The sequence below is a fragment of the Nycticebus coucang genome, chromosome 14 (genome assembly GCF_027406575.1).
Source record: "Nycticebus coucang isolate mNycCou1 chromosome 14, mNycCou1.pri, whole genome shotgun sequence".
NCBI lineage: Eukaryota > Metazoa > Chordata > Mammalia > Primates > Lorisidae > Nycticebus > Nycticebus coucang.
Genome location: NC_069793.1, coordinates 15,055,536 through 15,073,049, shown reverse-complemented (window position 1 = coordinate 15,073,049; position 17,514 = coordinate 15,055,536). Strand labels below are relative to the sequence as shown.

Genomic DNA, 17,514 nt, shown 5'->3' with positions numbered 1-17,514 from the left:
CAGTCCCCGCGGAGGATGAGATACCCCTCTCCCGGACACATCACACAAACACATAAAAACGCACACACTGGCACACGTGCCCAGACTTGCATCCGCTCGAAAATGCATTAAGCGGCACGCATATACGCGGACAGAGACCCTTGCCACCCACCCCCAAGATCGCGAGGGCAAAACCTTGCACAGCCTCATGTTTCCCACCAGCGCAGACAGGCACGCTGGTGGGCACTCAGCGGCTCACCACTGCGCACACTCAGGTGCCCCTCCCCGCTTCCCTGGACCCGTGTAAGAGGTTGCGTACAAGCACCCGGAGTCACACCCACATAAGCATCCTTCCGCTCGCGTGCACACTCATATCTTGCACACAAACTCTTGCATAGATACTATTCTTACAGTCGCACGCGCTGGGCTTGGGGTCTAGAAAATGAAGGGAAAATGGGAATCTTGGAGTTCCTTCAGAGGCGAGAAATGTTGGAGACCCGGACATTGGAGCAAGGGACGCTGCTTAGAGATGGGGCGGGGGTTGGGGGGGAGAAGTGATCCAGAAGCTCATCTTCTCCAGGAAAGTTGGGAGGAGGGAATAGGAAAAGTCCACGGGGTTCCCTTACACTACAGCACTCCTTCAAGAGGGGATTTCTCTAGAACTGTGGCGCCGCGAAGGCGGTCGAACACTGTCCTCAGGGTCTCCCAAGAAGGGGAGGAGGGGGAATAGAGGGTGTTAGAGAGCCGCTTCCGCCTCCTAGTGGCCAGGAAATGGTTAAGTCGGCAAGCCAGCAAAGCGAGGGAGGAGCCAGCCGGTGCGGGAAGGGGGGGTTGGTTAGGAAGATCTTCCTCGCTGTCCCCACACTCCCTCAGCGAGCAGCCGGGGCGCACGGACCGCCGGACTGCCGGACCCTCACGCGGACCGTGCTGCTAGCGGGGTGCAGGCACTGGGCGTTGACTGTCAGCCCCAGCCCTTCCCGCCCCGTCGCGCCCCGCCCCGTCCCGTCGGGGCCGATGGCTCCTCCCGAGGTCCGCAGCCCGGGGGGCGCAGGATAGAGCGCCGCGGCCCGGCCACGAAGCCCGGGGACTCCCGGGCCCTCCCGGAGCCCCGCGGGGTCCCCGCCGTGCGTCCGGCGGGCTCAGGAAGCGAGTGGGAGCGCCCTCCCCCCGCCACCCCCTCCCCAGAGCGTCGAGACAAGATGCTGCCCGCGCTTAGGCGCCTGCTGCAAGGTAAGAACCCCCACCGGCGGGAGAGCGGAGGGCATCTGGGGGAGGAGAACAAGGCGCCCCTTCTCCCTGAGATTGAGGGTGGGGCATTTGAGGGGTGGGGTAACCAGGGGACAGGGTGAAAGCTCAGCGTTGGGGCCGCGCCCCGGCCCCCAGAGCTGCTCTCTGGAGGAGGGCACCTGGCTCGGAGCCTGCCGGGGTGTGCGGGGAGCTTGTGACCGAGGGGAGACGCAGGGACGGGAGGACCCGGCCCAGACCGGAGGGGGGAGGGAGGCTCAGGTTCTGCTGTCCGGGCTCCACCTGCTCCGGGGGACGCGGAGGACTCGGGCCGGCTGGGGGAAGCGCCGACTCAGCAACTCCTCGTGCCCGGTGCCTCAGCACTTTCCAGCCACCTGGGAGAACAGAGGATGTGGGTAGGGGGTTGTCTGAGGGGGTAGGGGACGCAAAGCGAAATCCAAATGGTCCTCGTTGGTAAGACAGATGGAGGGCGCTAGAAAGGAAGTTCCACGGACTGAGTGACAGACAAGGGTGTGGGCTGGAGATTGGGGGTGGGGTGGAGAAAGGGTCAGAGAGAGGGCGATAGGAAGGGAGGGGGTCAAAGATGGAGAAAGTGGTCAGGGCAGCAGAGAGGAGAAAGAGAGATGGAGGGAAGGAGGAGGAATAAAGGTTAGACGGAAGAAGAGGGAGGAAGGAAACTGGACTCAGATGAAGACCAAGGAAGGGGAGAGGAGTCGAGCAGGGGAGGGTTGGAGAGAAGGCTGGGACAGGGACCCAGAGAATTGAGGACTGGGACTCTAGGCACTGGGATGGAAAAGGGGAATGGGAATTTCAGGAACCAGAGAAGGATGGTGATGGTGGATAGAAATGGAGTATCAGGAATGGGAGAGGCGGGCCAAAGATGAGCACTAAGGTTTTGGAAGGGGAGCCATTGGTGGGAGGGGGCTGGGGTGGATCAGGGTGCAGGTGGGGCTGCAGAGGAGGGGAGAGGAGGGGAGAAGGAAGAGAAAGGCTGGGAGAGAGGGCCTAGGGGTGCTGCTCAGGAAGGAGACAAAGAGGCTTCTGGTAACCACTCCACGTGGCAAGCCCTCCATTCCCAAAGCTCCTGCTTCTTTTCAGGAGTGGCTGTTGGGCCAGGTGGGGGCTCCAGGGGCCCCTAAGCTCAGGGCCTTGGAAGTGGCTGTGAGGGAGAATGGGAGAAGTTTCAAGTGGGGTAGCAGCCTCTGAGGGTGGGCAACCCGGCTGGCTCCATGCTGCCATTTATATCTCCAGGCCCTCAGATCCTGCTGCCGCCACCACCACCACCACAGTGGCTGCTTATTTTGGGGTGTTACATTCTGGCAGAGTGAGAAGCTGTTTGCAGCAGCTCTAAACCCCCGTCACCCGCGTCAGTGCCTCCCCAGGCCCCTGCGTCACTGGCATCACCACCACCTTCATCCCACTCCTCAAGTCCCACCTCCTCAGCCCCTGCCCCCTCAGCATCTGCCTGAAGGCCCCAGCCCTTCCCTGAAGCAGCCTGTTGGGTGTGGAACTGTTGCTTCTCATCTGGGACCCTGTGCCCATCCTTCCCAAGTCAGAGGCCTCAGCTCTTTTTCCAGGGAGCACACTATGCTTGGGACACTCTGCCCCACCAACTCTGTCCAGGGGGTTGGCACCTTGGCTCCTGACCTCTACCCTGGGCCCAGTTGCCTCCACTTTTAGATCCTTCTTCCACAGGGGCCTCTGACCCTTTAAAGAATGACTCTTGGGAAGAGAACTTTGTTTCTGAGCCTTAGTACTCCAAGGTTTGATAGCCCAGAGTCCTTGACAATGGTCCCTGGTGAATACTTTTTTGCTCTGCAGGTCAGCCTTCCAGATCAATACCCTGTTCTGGCCTCTGTCTGCTCCCTCCCCTGGTCAGTTCTGGCCATATCTTCTGGACACTGGTCATCTCCTCTTGATCCCAAATTCACCCACTACCCAGAAGCAAACATAACTTGAAGCCAAGAGATGAAAGTTGTAGGAGAGACTTCCTTGCCTTGACCCTGAACTGCCAGACTCAGCACTGTGACTTGCCAAGCCATAGGCATGTAGGTGCAGTTTTTGTCCCCCCCTTTACCTCAAGGGCAGCATTTAGCACATTCAAGGGTAGTTCCGTGGATGATGGGGAGGCTTCCCAAAGAAAGGTCAGAGAGTTCCTTCTGACATGGACTTGACATCCCTCCTTTCCAATCTGGGTTCCACCTTGAACTAGCTGCACGTCCTGAGGCAACTTATTTTATATTTCTAGGCCTCTCTTCCTTCATCTGCAAATTGGGAGCCATAGTATTGATTTCCCAGGGGGTTATGTTATGCCGTATTCTGTGGTTAAAGCAGTTCACAAGTACAAATGCAGTGCCGGGCACTCAGTAGGCGCTTAGTAACAGATGGTTTCCCCTATACCCTGTTCTATACTCCCAACAACTCTAGCTGGCTCCTGCTGACTTCAGAGGAAGGGTGAGCAGAGGGGGTGGGGGGACCTGCTACAAAGGGCTCTCTCTCCTGTGCTCAGAAGGTAGGGAGGGATAAAATGAAGGCTTCCCAGAAAGACACTGAAGACAGATTGGAGACCAGGGTCAGGAGGCCTGGGCTGCTGGCGCAGCCCTCAGTGGTGCTACCTGTGAAATGAGGTGAAATGCTGGAGGTAGCCACCGAATCACCAGCCCCCCCATTCCAGCTCTGTCACTCTGTGCATCTTGCCCTAGTCTCTGCTGATGATTCACAGAATAAGGGCCAAGAGTGAGGGTGTGGTCCTGGAAGGGAGAGGAGAAATGGGCCTGGGGGGCAGGGTGGTAAAGAGGGTGAGAAGCAGGGGGTGGGGAGGGGACTTGTGAGAAAGAAAAGGGCATGAGAAGGAGAAGGCACAGTGCTGGCCAGGGCAGGAGAGGAAGGCACAGCGAGCCAGGCCCACAGCCTCTGCCCTGGAATGCTCACTGCTCATTCTGGCCCCAATGGGCCTGGGGGCAGAGAAACCCAGAGCTCTCACTATCCCCTCCTCCTCCTCGCCTCTAGTGAGAGCTGCAGCCTGAATTATGGATGAGGCTCCTTGGGTTACAGCTGCTTTGCACGGCAGTGGCGAGGGCCAGAAATGGCAACAGAGTCACTGTTACGCAGCAGCTGTCATAGTGGGGGCCCCAGCTCAGGGTCCCTCCTCACAAGGCCTGCTGGGAGTACCGTGGAGGGCTGGGGTGGGCCACGGCTGCCTGCGGGAGATGTGGGGACACAGGGAGGAGTGTGAAGCGGTGGAGAAGAGGGCTACGATGTAGGCAGGTGGGAAGCGGGAGGGAGTCATGGGCAAGAAGGGGAGTAGGGGCCCTTCCCAGCCCCTGCTGAGCTTGGTGCTGACTTTGGAACTGGTGGAGTGGCCCCTAATTTGGGGTCTGTCTGGGATTGGATGTCCTCCATTCTGTCTCTCCTGGGGGTCAGTCCTGGAGGCTGGAGGAAGAGCTCCGTAATCCTCCAGAGGGCTGGCAGCCATCAGAGCTCACACTCTTGTGAGCTTGTGGATAAGGGGTGGGATTAAGGGATCAGAGAAGGATTTGGCTTCTTTTGGTGTTAAGTCCTTGGGGAGGTGGAGCTCAGAGGGTGACTCTGACAGGCAGGGAAAGGCCCTGACTGGGCATCAGGAGATTCTTTTCTGGTCCTTACGCTGTCACCATTTTGCTGTGTAACCTTGGGCAAGTTGCTTGCCCTCTCTTGCCCTCTGGGCAAGTTGCTTGCCCTCATCTACTGAGCAGCCCCAGTTGTCACCTCAGTAGATAGAACTGATGCTTGAATGAGACAAACCTAGAGGACCTTTCCAGCTCTGAAGTCTTCAGTCCTAAGCCCCAACCCTCGGCTCTCATGAAACCTACCTAGGGTCCCGCACTATGATCCCTCACCCCACCTTTGCCTGTTTCAGAAAGGGGTGAGAGACATGCTCCTCCACCCCACATGGCTCTGAAAAACTCAAGAGAAGAAAGTAATCGTGAACCGCCGCACGGGGGAGGGGTGAGAAGGGCGGAGAAACGCGGAGGTGGTGTGAACGAATGGAACAGCAGCCGCTGTGTCACTGAGTATTACATCACACCCAGCCTACACATGCACGGGGCCTGGCATTCACACACACGCAGAGGACAGCCAGCACTCAACTTGCACACACAGCACCGCACCGAACTGGGAGGGGCCAGGACACTTACAGTGGCCAGGCCTGGGCTGGCACTGGGGCGGGCCATGGGGTCCCCTGGAACCTGTCTAGGACTTGCACCTGTGTGTTCCCCTCTCTGGAAGCAGCACATCAGAGAGCCTGTGATGCCAACCCCACACTCAGGGCCTGTTGGTGCCATGCATATAGAACTGGCTAGACAGTCCTTCATTTGGTGAGCACCTTACTCACACTGTCACGCAAAATCACACACACACACATTCACACATGCATTCACACACACATTAACTTCAGGAGAGTGAAACATCACACACAAAATAACCACCAAGCATGTACAATTTGCAGCCTTGGAGATCCCACACTCAAAATCACTGACCCCTCAGTCGCTCCCAGGATCCCTGAACCACAGGAACCCCAGGATATTGGGGTGCAAGAACCAGGGCTTCCTCTCCTGTGCCTTCAAGGCCTCGTATGATGCTTATGTTCAGTCACTGTGTGCCCAGGGAATAACTGCCTGGCTTTGGGGGTGCAGGTTCCCCTTTTCCCCAAAGTGCCAGAAGAACTACAGGGAATGATAAAGTGTAGAGGCCAAGCTAGTTCCAGCCCAGAACTTTATCAGGAGTTAAAGAGCAGGAAGATGAGGGATAGGGATGACGAGGGACCCTGCACCCTTTGCTATTATTGCTCAGGAATATAGCCACCTATACTTGACTCCCTGGCCCCCAGGCCCTTGGACCCCACTGACGTACTTTTCCATCTGTATCATAAGAAGGATGTGTCATGTCCAACCTTCAAAAGTTACATTGAAAAACAAAATTCATTTAACTTCGAATGAGGAGAGCCTGGAGTATAAAATGCAGATTCCCAGGTTGTCCCACAGGAATTCTGATTCTGGGGCCAAGGAAGCTGCATTCTTTCTGGGACCCTCGCTGATCATGTTGCCTGTGGCTGTTGGCCCCACTTGGAGACCCACTGACCCCAAGTCCCTAAGGTCCCTCCCAGCACGCAGAGGCTCTGGCTCTGCAAAGGTGAAAACTGTGGGAAAGTGAGAGGGAGGACACTGGGCACTGGCGGGCTTGGCAAGGCTGGATGCCAGGGTGGCCAGAGGCTATCTCCCATGGGCCTTGAATTCACAAAGTGTCTCAAGTTAGTTCCAGTCATTCTCAAATAAGGTGATTTTGCTCCCAGAGTACATTTGTCAATGTCTGGAGACATTTTGGTTGTCACAACCGGGGGCAGGGTGCTGCTGGCAGCTAGTAGGCAGAAGACAGAGAAGCTGCTAAATGCCCTATGTAGGGCGGCCCCCACAACAAGGAGCTATGGCCCAACTGTCAGCACTGAGGCAGAGAAACCCTGATGTTAGTCTTTTGACATTAATCTCTAAACAAGGTCAAACATACCATAGTAAAAACAGGAATGAAAAGACGATTTTTCAGCAAATGACTTTAAATGTATTACAGCGCTTTCTACCATGTACTCTTGGCATTATTTTTTAATACACTGGGAGCCTCAGAAAGTGGAGGTGGCCAGGCCATTGGAGACTGTGAGGTTGCACCTGGAACCCCCAGACACGGGAGCTCCGGGGTCTTAGCAAGGTGAGTGGGCAGGCCCCTGTCTGGCCTTCTGGCCTGGCAGCCCACCCAACCAGGGTTCGTTTCCCGTCCCCACAGCTCCCGCCTCGGGCTGCCTCCTGTTCATGCTCCTGGCGCTGCCCCCAGCAGCTGCCAGCTGTCCCATGCTCTGTACCTGCTACTCGTCCCCGCCCACTGTGAGCTGCCAGGCCAACAACTTCTCCTCCGTGCCGCTGTCCCTGCCGCCCAGCACACAGAGGCTCTTCCTGCAGAACAACCTTATTCGCACACTGCGGCCGGGCACCTTCGGGCCCAACCTGCAGACCCTGTGGCTCTTTTCCAACAACCTCTCCACTATCTACCCGGGCACCTTCCGCCACCTGCAAGCTCTGGAAGAGCTGGACCTCGGTGACAACCGGCACCTGCGCTCCCTGGAGTCTGATACCTTCCAGGGCCTGGAGCGGCTGCAGTCACTGCATCTGTACCGCTGCCAGCTCAGCAGCCTGCCCGGCAACATCTTCCGAGGCCTGGTCAGCCTGCAGTACCTCTACCTCCAGGAAAACAGCCTGCTCCACCTACAGGTGAGCCTGCCCTGTACCCAGCGGCTAGGCCTCTGCCCCACCCTGTCCTTATGTGTCCCTTCTCTCTCCCCAGACCATCCTTCCTACTTAGCATCTCCATCTCTTTATTTCTCTGTCGCTTTCCTAAGTTTCCGTCCCTCTGGCTCTCTCCAGGGCCTTTTGTTTACTTTGTCTCTTCTGTCCATCTTTCTCCGTCTGTCTTCCCCTCTCTGCCTCTCTCTTGCTCTGTCTCACTAACTCCCCAACCTTCCTCTGTCTGCCTGTGCCTGTCTGTCTACCTATCCCTTTCTGTCCCCCTCTGCCTCTCTCACTAACTTGCCTCCCCCATCTGTCTTCTTCCTCTTCTGTCTGTCTCCCTTCACACACCCACTCTGCGCACACCCCCATGTCTGTCTGGGTGTGTATGTATGTGTCTCTTGCGTGATCTCTCCTTTCTCCATTTTTGCCTTTGGGGGACTCTGCCTTCCCCAGGCTCTCCTGCCCAAAGACCTTTGTGGCTGCTTTCCTCATCCACCCCCAGGTCTGCCCACACCACTGGTGCCCATAGAAGATTCTACTTCTCTCCAACTCACTGGGTAATGGGACAGGGAAAACCACACCCTTTGTAGATACCAGTTTCCTAAACTTATTATCTCGGTGTAAGGGAAGAAAGAAGGAAAAAAAAGGGTAAATCTCTTTATGCAGGCAGAAAATGGATGCTCTGAAAATGGAAGGAATAACAGTAATTGTTATTTATGTTATTATTACTGATCTAATTATTGTTTATTGTTGTTCTTATGCTGACTATTTGACAGCCAGTTCCTCCTATTCCCTTTCCTCAGGTAGCAATAAGAGACCCTCCAAATCACCCTGAGAGAAAAATGTTCCCCTGGCTGGCAGGGTACAAGGATATCCCAACTCCCCTGTCCCCACTCAAACCTGGAAGCTGCTTCCTTCTCCCCAGCTAGTGCTGCTGCTAACTAGTTACCAGTCTGTAGGCTGGAAATAAAGTCAGTGTTGATGACATTAATGATAGTACAATAGCAATAACAATTTGACAAACATTTATTGAGCACCCACCTTGTGCTAGATGCTAAGAATACAGTAGTGAACAAAACATTCTAATGGAGAAACAAGTGAAATGTATTGTATGTTGGTAAAACATATCTTAATGTTGTAAGTGCATAAATAGTAATTGTAATAATAGCAGCCACTACCATTTAATGGACACGCAGTGTTGGGCACTGTGCTGAGCGCTTTACAGGTATCAACTCTGCCATTTACAAGTGTCTGACATTTTTTAACCTCCTTGGGCCTCAGTTTGCCCATCTGTAAGATAGCAATAGCAAGAACACCCATCTCCTAGGGGTTTTGTAAGCATTAAATGCATGAATAATTTGTAAAGCACTTAGAATAGTGCTTGGCATACGGTTAAGCACTATATAAATGCTTGTTAAAGTGCTATTTTTAAAAAAGAAATGAGCCTTATTTAACATTAGGCTTGAAGGAGGGGCCCAACTTGTACCCCATCCTGTAGATCTGTGTCAACTTCAAGGATTATCCTGAGGTCATGGTGGGTCCCAATACACACCCTCCTTTCTTTTTTTCCAAATTTGCCTAGCAACTTATGGTTTACGAAATGCATTCGGCCACCTCATCTCATTTCTACAACCCTGTTGGGAGGTTGTTTTCATCTTCATGTTAATATGGGGAAGCTGAGGCTGAGGGCCCCAAAGACTCTGTAAGAATACACCAGGCTCTAAACATAAATCTCTTATTTAAACCACTGTCCAAGTGACTAAAGGTTTATGTCTTCTCACCATCACGCTGAGCCTCACAACAGCCTAGTCAGGGTAGTAGGGACGTGAAATAGATGTTCCTGAAGCCAGATAGCCAGGAAGAGCTGGTGCCTAAGCCTGCTTGGTCTGACTACATTTCAGGCGGATGGTTTCTGAAGCATAGTCAAATGTGCTCATTTTTGAAAGCACATGTTTTGAAGCTAGCCAGATCTAAGTTCCAATCCTGGCTCCTATATGACTCTCAATCTCCATTTCCCTATGATTGCACCACTGCACTCTAGCCTGGGCAACAGAACAAGACCCTGTCTCTAAAGAAACAAAATAAACAAAAAAACACATACACAAAAAACCTCCATTTCCTCATCTAAAAAATGGCAGTTATGATAGTATTCATTAATCTAAGAAGTTCTCAATGACCTAAGAAGTTCTTTAGGAATTAAAATGTAACGCATTTAGCATAAGGCAACACTCTCAACATAGGAGTACCCACTACAATTATTATCATTATTATTATCATTAATACTACTGTGAGTACTGGTACTACCACTACAATTAGTAAGGTCCTGACCTCCTTATCAATATATGAATTGTTCAAGAGGAATCTGGGGTCAGAAGACCTGAGTTTGAATCCCAGCTCTGCTGTTTTCTGACTTAACTTTAGGCATTTCCTCCCTGAACCTCAGATTCCTTGCCTGTAAATGGGGAATAATACAAATAATATCTTCCACAAGGTATGTATGTGTATAATAAATGAGTTAGTGTACATAAATTATGCTTTTTTTTTTTTTTGAGACAGAGTTTTATCATTACGTCGCCCTTGGTAGAGTACCGTGGTGTCGCAGCTCACTACAACCTCAAACTCTTGGGCTTAAGCAATTCTCTTGCCTCAGCCTCCCAAGTAGCTTAGACTACAGGTGCCCACCACAATGCCCAGCTATTTTTTGTTGCAGTTGTCATTGTTTTAGCTGGCCCAGGCCAGATTCGAACCCACCAGCCTCAGTGTATATGGCTGGCGCCATAACTACTGTCCTACAGGCACCAAGCCCTAAATCATGTCATTATGACAAAATCTTCTATCAGTGTGTGGGCCAAAAAAAGCAGTCAGGGCCTGGGGTCAGCAAAAGCCTGGGCAGAGGGGATCTCAGGGGGACAAAGGGGCCTTCTGAAATGGGAAGTGTTTGTTCTGTTCCCTGGTGTAAATGGTACCAAGCATCAAGGAAAGAGCATCTTCACACCTGGCCCTTTCTCAAGGAGGAAGAGACAGCCTCTGCCTATGAATGGGGTGGTGGAACTAGGCTGGGTGATGCTACAGGCAGGTGAGGAAATACGTGGGCTGGAGTGAGATACACAGGATGCAGGTGTGACCCAAGATGGAACTAGTCTTGCCCTGCAAAGGAAGCTTTAGAGAAAGGGGACCATAGCTTTTCAGGATGTGGAAGGTAGAATGGAAATGGGTGAGTGAAGGTTCTCATGAACTATCTCCAGGCACTGTGCCCTGTGAGTTCATTCATCAATCAATACATATTTACTGAGCACCTACTACCTTCTAGGCAGTGTTCTAGGTGCCAGGGATTTAGGGGTGAATAAAAAAAAGTGTCCCTATACTCCTGGAGCATATTTCCTACTCCACTATAGCTGGATGACGCCCATTTTCCCTTTTATCATTACAGTAGCCTGCATGGCTTAAAAGCAATCTTTGCGTCTAGGCAAACTAGATCTGAGTTTGAATCTCAGCCCCACCTCCAGGCTTTGGGCAAGTTACTTAACTCCAGTGAGCCTCAATGGACCCATCTGTGAAATGGAGATGATAACCTGTATGGGGCGAGTGGAGTTGTGAGGATTAAAGGAGATATTACTTCAAAGGGCTTAGCTCAATGTCCAGTACACAGTAAGTATCCAGTGAATAGTAGTTATTCAGTGGTTATATCAGTAGTTAACCAGTGAGGATGCTAAGGCTGAGCAAAGTTAAAGCACCAATCCAAGGTCACCCAGACAGTAAGAGAAACAACCTAGAGTTAGCCCAGGTCTGCCTGACTTCAGAATGCCGCTCTGTCTTTAGGATTCACAGCCACATTTCACTACATTTTAGCTGTTGGACCCCAGGCAAGTCACTTCACTTCTCTGAGCCTCCCTGTCCTAATCTCCAAAATGAAGATAAGAATAGTATCCACCTTGTAGAGTTGTGATGATCAAGTTACTATGTGGGATCTGTGTAGCACAGAGCTTGGCACATGGTAAGAGTACAGTAAGTTACCTGTTCGCCACGCTGACGCGGATGCTGACGACAATACCCATCACAGACTGGTGAGCACCAAGGGGGAGGGGTTGCCTGGCACAGGGCAGACACTCAGTGCAGCTTTGCTGAATGAATGAGGTACATCCCAGGATACACCAACTCATAAATATCAGATGAGGATAGGATCTTAAAAGATCCCAAGTCCCTTGTTTCACAGAAGAAAAAACCAAGGCCCAGAGAAGTGCTTGGAGCTGTCCAAGGTCACACAGCCCAGCAGCTGATTTGATTAATGCCAAAGCTGGGAGGTTGGAGGAAGGCAAGGTTAAGAACAGGATGCTGTCAGAAAAGGGGTGCAGGGATGCTGCGTTAAATTCCAAATGGATGCAGAGAGCTGTGAACTGGCCAGGTGGGAGGTGAGGGAAATGTGGTTTTTGAAATGGAAGAGGATGACTTTAGCAGACACTCTCTGCTGCCCAGAGTGGGGGGCAATTGCAAGGGTAGATAGGGGAGGGGGGCTAGGGCTGTGAAAGTCAAGAGCTTGTTAATGCACAGACAACAGTTTTAACCATGGAGAGAGGAAGGACCGGATTTAAGAGCTATAGTCAAGGAAGTACCAATAGGATTTGGCAACAGCTTGGATAGGGGGAGGGAAAAATGGACCACAAGGCTGAGGCTCAGAGAGGGGAGGGGCCGCACATTTTGCAGAGAAACAAAAGGACCCCAGGCAAGTCACTTCACTTCTCCTTATTGTCATAAGCAGAGGAGGCTAGAACCAAGAAACTCTGTAGCCCAAAAATGGAGCTGTGAGTCAAAGGCACCTGAATTCTCTGAACCTTCCATCTTTCTTTCCTGAATTCCCCAAAGTACCGATTACCTCAGCTCCCTCTCCCACCTCCCATATTGACACCATACATCTTTGGGTGTGCCCTACTCATGCCAACATTCGATGACATAGAGGAACCTTAATTAGCTGTTTGAATGGAAGGGATTCAGAGCCCACTCAAGTGGGCTGGGAAGAGAAGAACAGCGCACCAGGCCATGTTGAGCCAGGCTGAAGCTAAAGGGCAAGGGGGTAACAGGAAGCCAGGTGAAGACCTGAGTAGGGATTTGGGGTGGTAGCAGCAAGGGGCAAAGAATGGTGGTTTCAGAGGCAGCTGAGAAGGTTGAGGGGGACAGATCGGATCTCAATGTGGCCAAGAGGAGGACTCTTGGCAGGCTCAGTTCCTGTAGCGGAGAGGGCGGAAGGCAGATGGGAGGGGGCGAGAATAGGCAGGAGCACAGGAAGGTGGAGGCTGTGGGTGTAGGCTGAGAGTCGATGGCCTCCCCCAATCTGAGGCCTCTGGCCAGGCTCCTGGGTGGTATGGGGAAGGGGTCATCTCTCCAGGTAGTAAAGGGAGGGAGAGCCACAGTCAGGAAACAGGACCCAAGGGTGAGCTGCCCTGAGCATAGAGGATGCTCCTGTCCCTGAGAGCCAGGCCTCAGTGCTCTCCTCTGTGAAAAGTGGCTGCCGAAGCACTAGCTCCCAAGTCAGCTGATCATCAGAATTCCCTGGGGGAACTGGTTAAAATGCAGAGTCCAGCAGTCCCCACGGTTACCATGGGTCATGCCCTCCCCTGTTAATTCCAGACTCCCAACACTAACAGGGCCTGTCTCAGAGACTCCCAGGCAAGTAGGAGATAGTAACACAAACATCCAGTTGTAGCAACTCAGCTTCCAGCTTCCTCCTCTCCCTCCCCCACCTCTGGGGGGTGGAGCTGATGCCTGGTCCCCTTGAAACACAGTTTAATTTTTGATTCCCAGCTAGCTCCTCTTTCAGAGAGAAAAAGATGGGACCTAATGCTAACTGAGCCCCTATTGTCATAATAACCAGCATTTATTGATGGGTGACTATGCACCTGCCAGTACTGTACCCTTAACAGCAATATATCATCCACTCCTCATTTAGCCTGCTGAGGGGGTTGTTCTGCCTGTTTCCCATACAGAGGAAACTGAGACTCAATGAGGTTAAATAACTTGCCCCAAATAACGCAGCTAGGGAAATGGCAAACTGGATTTTGAACTAGGGCCTGAGCCTGTGGACGGCATCACTGGACCAAATCCTGTTTGCCAGGCACGTGCCCAGCTCTTCCCTCATAGGGTCTTTATGTGAACTGTCTTCTTTAATGATCATAACAAATTCATGAAGTATGAGCATCTCCATTTTACATCTGAGGAAAGAGGCACAGAGAGACCACTGGCTTGACTAAGTTGCAATAATGGCTAACTCATATTTAATAGAATGCCTACCATACAGAAACTTTGCTCTAAGCACTTTAATACATGTTGCCTCAGTTAATCTCCACATCTTACAGATGAGGAAACTGAGTCACAGAGATCTTGCCCAAGGTGGTACAGTCAGTTAATGAAAGATCCGTAATTTAAAATCAGAAAGGGTGGCTCCTGAATCTGCACAGAACTTCTCCTTCTCAGAGCGTGGTCTTCCAGCTCTAGAAGGGCCTGGGAGCGCGGAAAGACCTGCAGATTCCAGGGCTCCGCCCCGGACTGCTAACTCAGACACTCGGGGGCCCTCTTCAGAGGTCTGCAGGGATTCTGATACCACACTTATTGAAGAACCACTTCAGTTAAGGAACCATTGATCTCGACTATACCCCTGGGTTAGAATCCAGGACTTTATGAATCAAAAGGTCACACCCTTTGTTTTCTGCCTTGATGCCCCTCTTCCTGACCGCACCCAGGCCTGGGAGAGGCATCCCCACCCTGCCTCAGAACGACTCTTCTCTCCCTCCCCGCCCCGCAGGATGACCTGTTCGCTGACCTGGCCAACCTGAGCCACCTCTTCCTCCACGGGAACCGCCTGCGGCTGCTCACGGAACACGTGTTCCGCGGCCTGGGCAGCCTGGACCGGCTGCTGCTGCACGGCAACCGGCTGCAGGGCGTGCACCGCGCGGCCTTCCGCGGCCTTAGCCGCCTCACCATCCTCTACCTGTTCAACAACAGCCTGGCCTCGCTGCCGGGCGAGGCGCTCGCGGACCTGCCGGCGCTGGAGTTCCTGAGGCTCAACGCCAACCCCTGGGCGTGCGACTGCCGCGCGCGGCCGCTCTGGGCCTGGTTCCAGCGCGCGCGCGTGTCCAGCTCCGACGTGACCTGCGCCACCCCCCCAGAGCGCCAGGGCCGAGACCTGCGCGAGCTGCGCGAGGCCGACTTCCAGGCGTGCCCTCCGGCGGCTCCCACGCGGCCCGGCAGCCGCGCCCGCGGCAACAGCTCTTCCAACCACCTGTACGGGGTGGCCGAGGCCGGGGCGCCTCCAGCCGACCCCTCCACTCTCTACCGAGACCTGCCCGCCGAAGACTCGCGGGGGCGCCAGGGCGGGGACGCGCCCACCGAGGACGACTACTGGGGGGGCTACGAGGGAGAGGACCAGCGTGGGGAGCAGACGTGCCCCGGCGCAGCTTGCCAGGCGCCCCCGGACTCCCGCGGCCCTGCGCTCTCAGCCGGGCTCCCCAGCCCTCTGCTTTGCCTCTTGCTCCTGGTTCCCCATCACCTCTGACTGCGGTGCTGAGGCTGAAGAGGCCGGTGTCCAGTCCCCACACCTCCCACCCAGAGCTGCCCCCCACCCCCTGCCGACTTGCTCCCTTTCTTCCACCGCCTCTCCCCTCCCCCTCCTCCTCCTCCCCCCACCAGGCCACCTCTCCCTACCTCCTGGGCTGTCCTGACTTAGGACGCTCCAAGGGGGCTTGTATGGTAGCTCAGCCCTGTTCTCCCCAACTCTGGCCATTGAATCTTCCCCATCCCAAGGCTGGGGTGGGGCACCCCAGGCAACCGCTGACCCCTCTTCCAGGGCCCACAGTGGACGCCAGCTGGACACTGGCGCTGCACAGCATCTTCCACCAGCAGAGCCTTTGGAAGCTCCCCCAGGGGAGCCCCTCTCCGGACCCTTTGGAGGGACGCCTCAGTCAGGGCCAGGCTGACCCTGGGCTGCTGCTTATCCTAGCCCCTCGACCTCCTGACACTGGAGGAATACTTTTCTCCTAAGTCTACTCTGGACACTTTTAGGGCGCCTGGAGAGAACTTTCCTCTCCACTATGGCCCCTGTGTGGTGAAGATCAAAAGAAGTTGTTTGGGAAAACAAAAATTTATTAAAAAGTTCTATTATTTTACCTCCTGTAAGATTTGTTGGTTGAGGACCTCAAAAGTGGGAAGAGGTCTTAGAACTCTAAGGACTTTAGGGCCAGGAGGATTAGAAAAAAGAGTAGAAAGACAAAGGGGACTTAAATGGGCTTAAGGAGGATGCAAGCTAAGGTTCTGTGACTGGGGTGGAGGATATTAGAGGACAGGAGAAGAAGAAATGGGAAGGGGTCAACAAGCCTGAGTCAGGTGGACTAGAGGTAAGGGAGTGGAGTGGGGGTGGAGATTATAAGAACAGGATCAGGAATCTGGGGAGCCCCAAGTCTGGGGTCTTTACAGGGGCCTGTGTCGGGCTGGCTCTGAGGAGGCTAATGAGTTGGATTGGGGGGACCAGCCAGGCAAAACTCTGATGGAGGAGGGACTGCCAGGCCTGGGCAGGGGGAGGGAGGAATGCTGGTAAATCAGAGGCAGGCTGTCCAGGTCACAGAATTATCATTGTGAAATATTCATGGGCCTTTGGTCCAGATGCTATTTCAGAACAGTGAAAATGGGAGGAGCATGTGAGCCTCAGGAAGAAGTCTAAAGCAATGCCACTCTCCACCGACCCCCACCTCTGCCACCACCAGCCCAGACAGACCCAGAGACGCCCATACATGCACACCCACACTCTTGAGCTCTCATTCACACACACTTGCCCAAAGCAGAGCTACGCAATACGTTAGGCACACCAACCACCCACAGGTCCCACAAACAGGCAGATGCACCCCAAATACTGGCATGTGCACACTGCTCAGCTGGGACCAGCAAAGAGACTACCCCCAGAGTTCTCACATGCACAGACACCCCCCCCCAGGCTCTCCAAACAACCCAGATTTACAGTCTTGAGCCACACATCCTGGAGCAGGAGGGACATTCAAGGCCATCTAGTCCAACCCCCACCAAATGCTCTGATGGGGAAATGGAGGCCAGGGAAGGGAAGGGACTTGTCCGAGACTTCCCTGCCCCCTTAAACACAATTCATTCACCTCCTACATCCTGGGAGTGTACCCCCATTCTGTATTCTTTTTGTCTGCTAGACACCCAGCCTAGTTGTAGTTAAATGCCTCCCTTTCTCTAATCATAGTCCTGTATCTCTTCAGTTACCCAGTCCCCCTCCTGGCCCCAATCCATACCTTCCTTCCCATTCCCCTCTCCACCTCCTCGCTCCAGCTACTCATTACCTCATGCCTAGAATGTAAAAGAAAATAGCAATAATCTCCTCACTGGTTTTCCTACATTCAATCTCTCCCTCCCACCCAGCCTGTCCATGGTGACCAGATTCATCTAATCAAAATTTGCATTAAGTCATTATGTTACTCAGGAATCTCTAATGGCTCCCTATTGCCTACAGGTTAAAGATAAAAAACACTTTAGCAAAGCATGCAAGAGGCTTCAGAATTGGGTACCAACTGCTTTTCCAGCCTATTCTCCAGTTAGAATGGCTGCATCAGTTATCATGCACTTGAAACCCACAAACCTATTTTGAATGCTGCCTAAAATTCCTCAATTTTCAAACTAGGAAAACTTTGCCCCTTTCCTCAGATCACAGACTCCAGAGCCCCTTTCCAAGGCCAAGACTGCACCTGTCTGACCATATTTGGGGGCTCTTTCACTGCCCTTCACAGCAGGAGATGAGGCTTAGGCTATGGCTCCCCCAAACCAGATGGGCGCCCCCAACTGGCCACGTTGGAAAGCACAGCCATGCTTCAGCTATACTGAACTGAGAGTGAGCATCTAACCCCCTGGAGAGAGGAATAGAAGGCCACCGGATGACAAGGTTTATAAGCCCTTAAGCCTCTAAGGTTCTTACACCCAGATT

The 17,514-nt window shown here is 53.3% G+C and overlaps 1 protein-coding gene across 1 annotated transcript; it reads left to right on the top strand.

Annotated features, from left to right (window-relative positions):
* The first annotated feature begins 840 nt into the window (after positions 1 to 840).
* Positions 841 to 15,688, top strand: RTN4RL2 (reticulon 4 receptor like 2). The gene is made up of 3 exons (XM_053561575.1): positions 841 to 1,209; positions 7,036 to 7,517; positions 14,329 to 15,688. The coding sequence occupies exons 1-3, from the start codon at positions 1,179 to 1,181 to the stop codon at positions 15,076 to 15,078; spliced, it is 1,263 nt and encodes a 420-aa protein (XP_053417550.1). The 5' UTR covers positions 841 to 1,178; the 3' UTR covers positions 15,079 to 15,688.
* Positions 15,689 to 17,514: the final 1,826 nt, after the last annotated feature.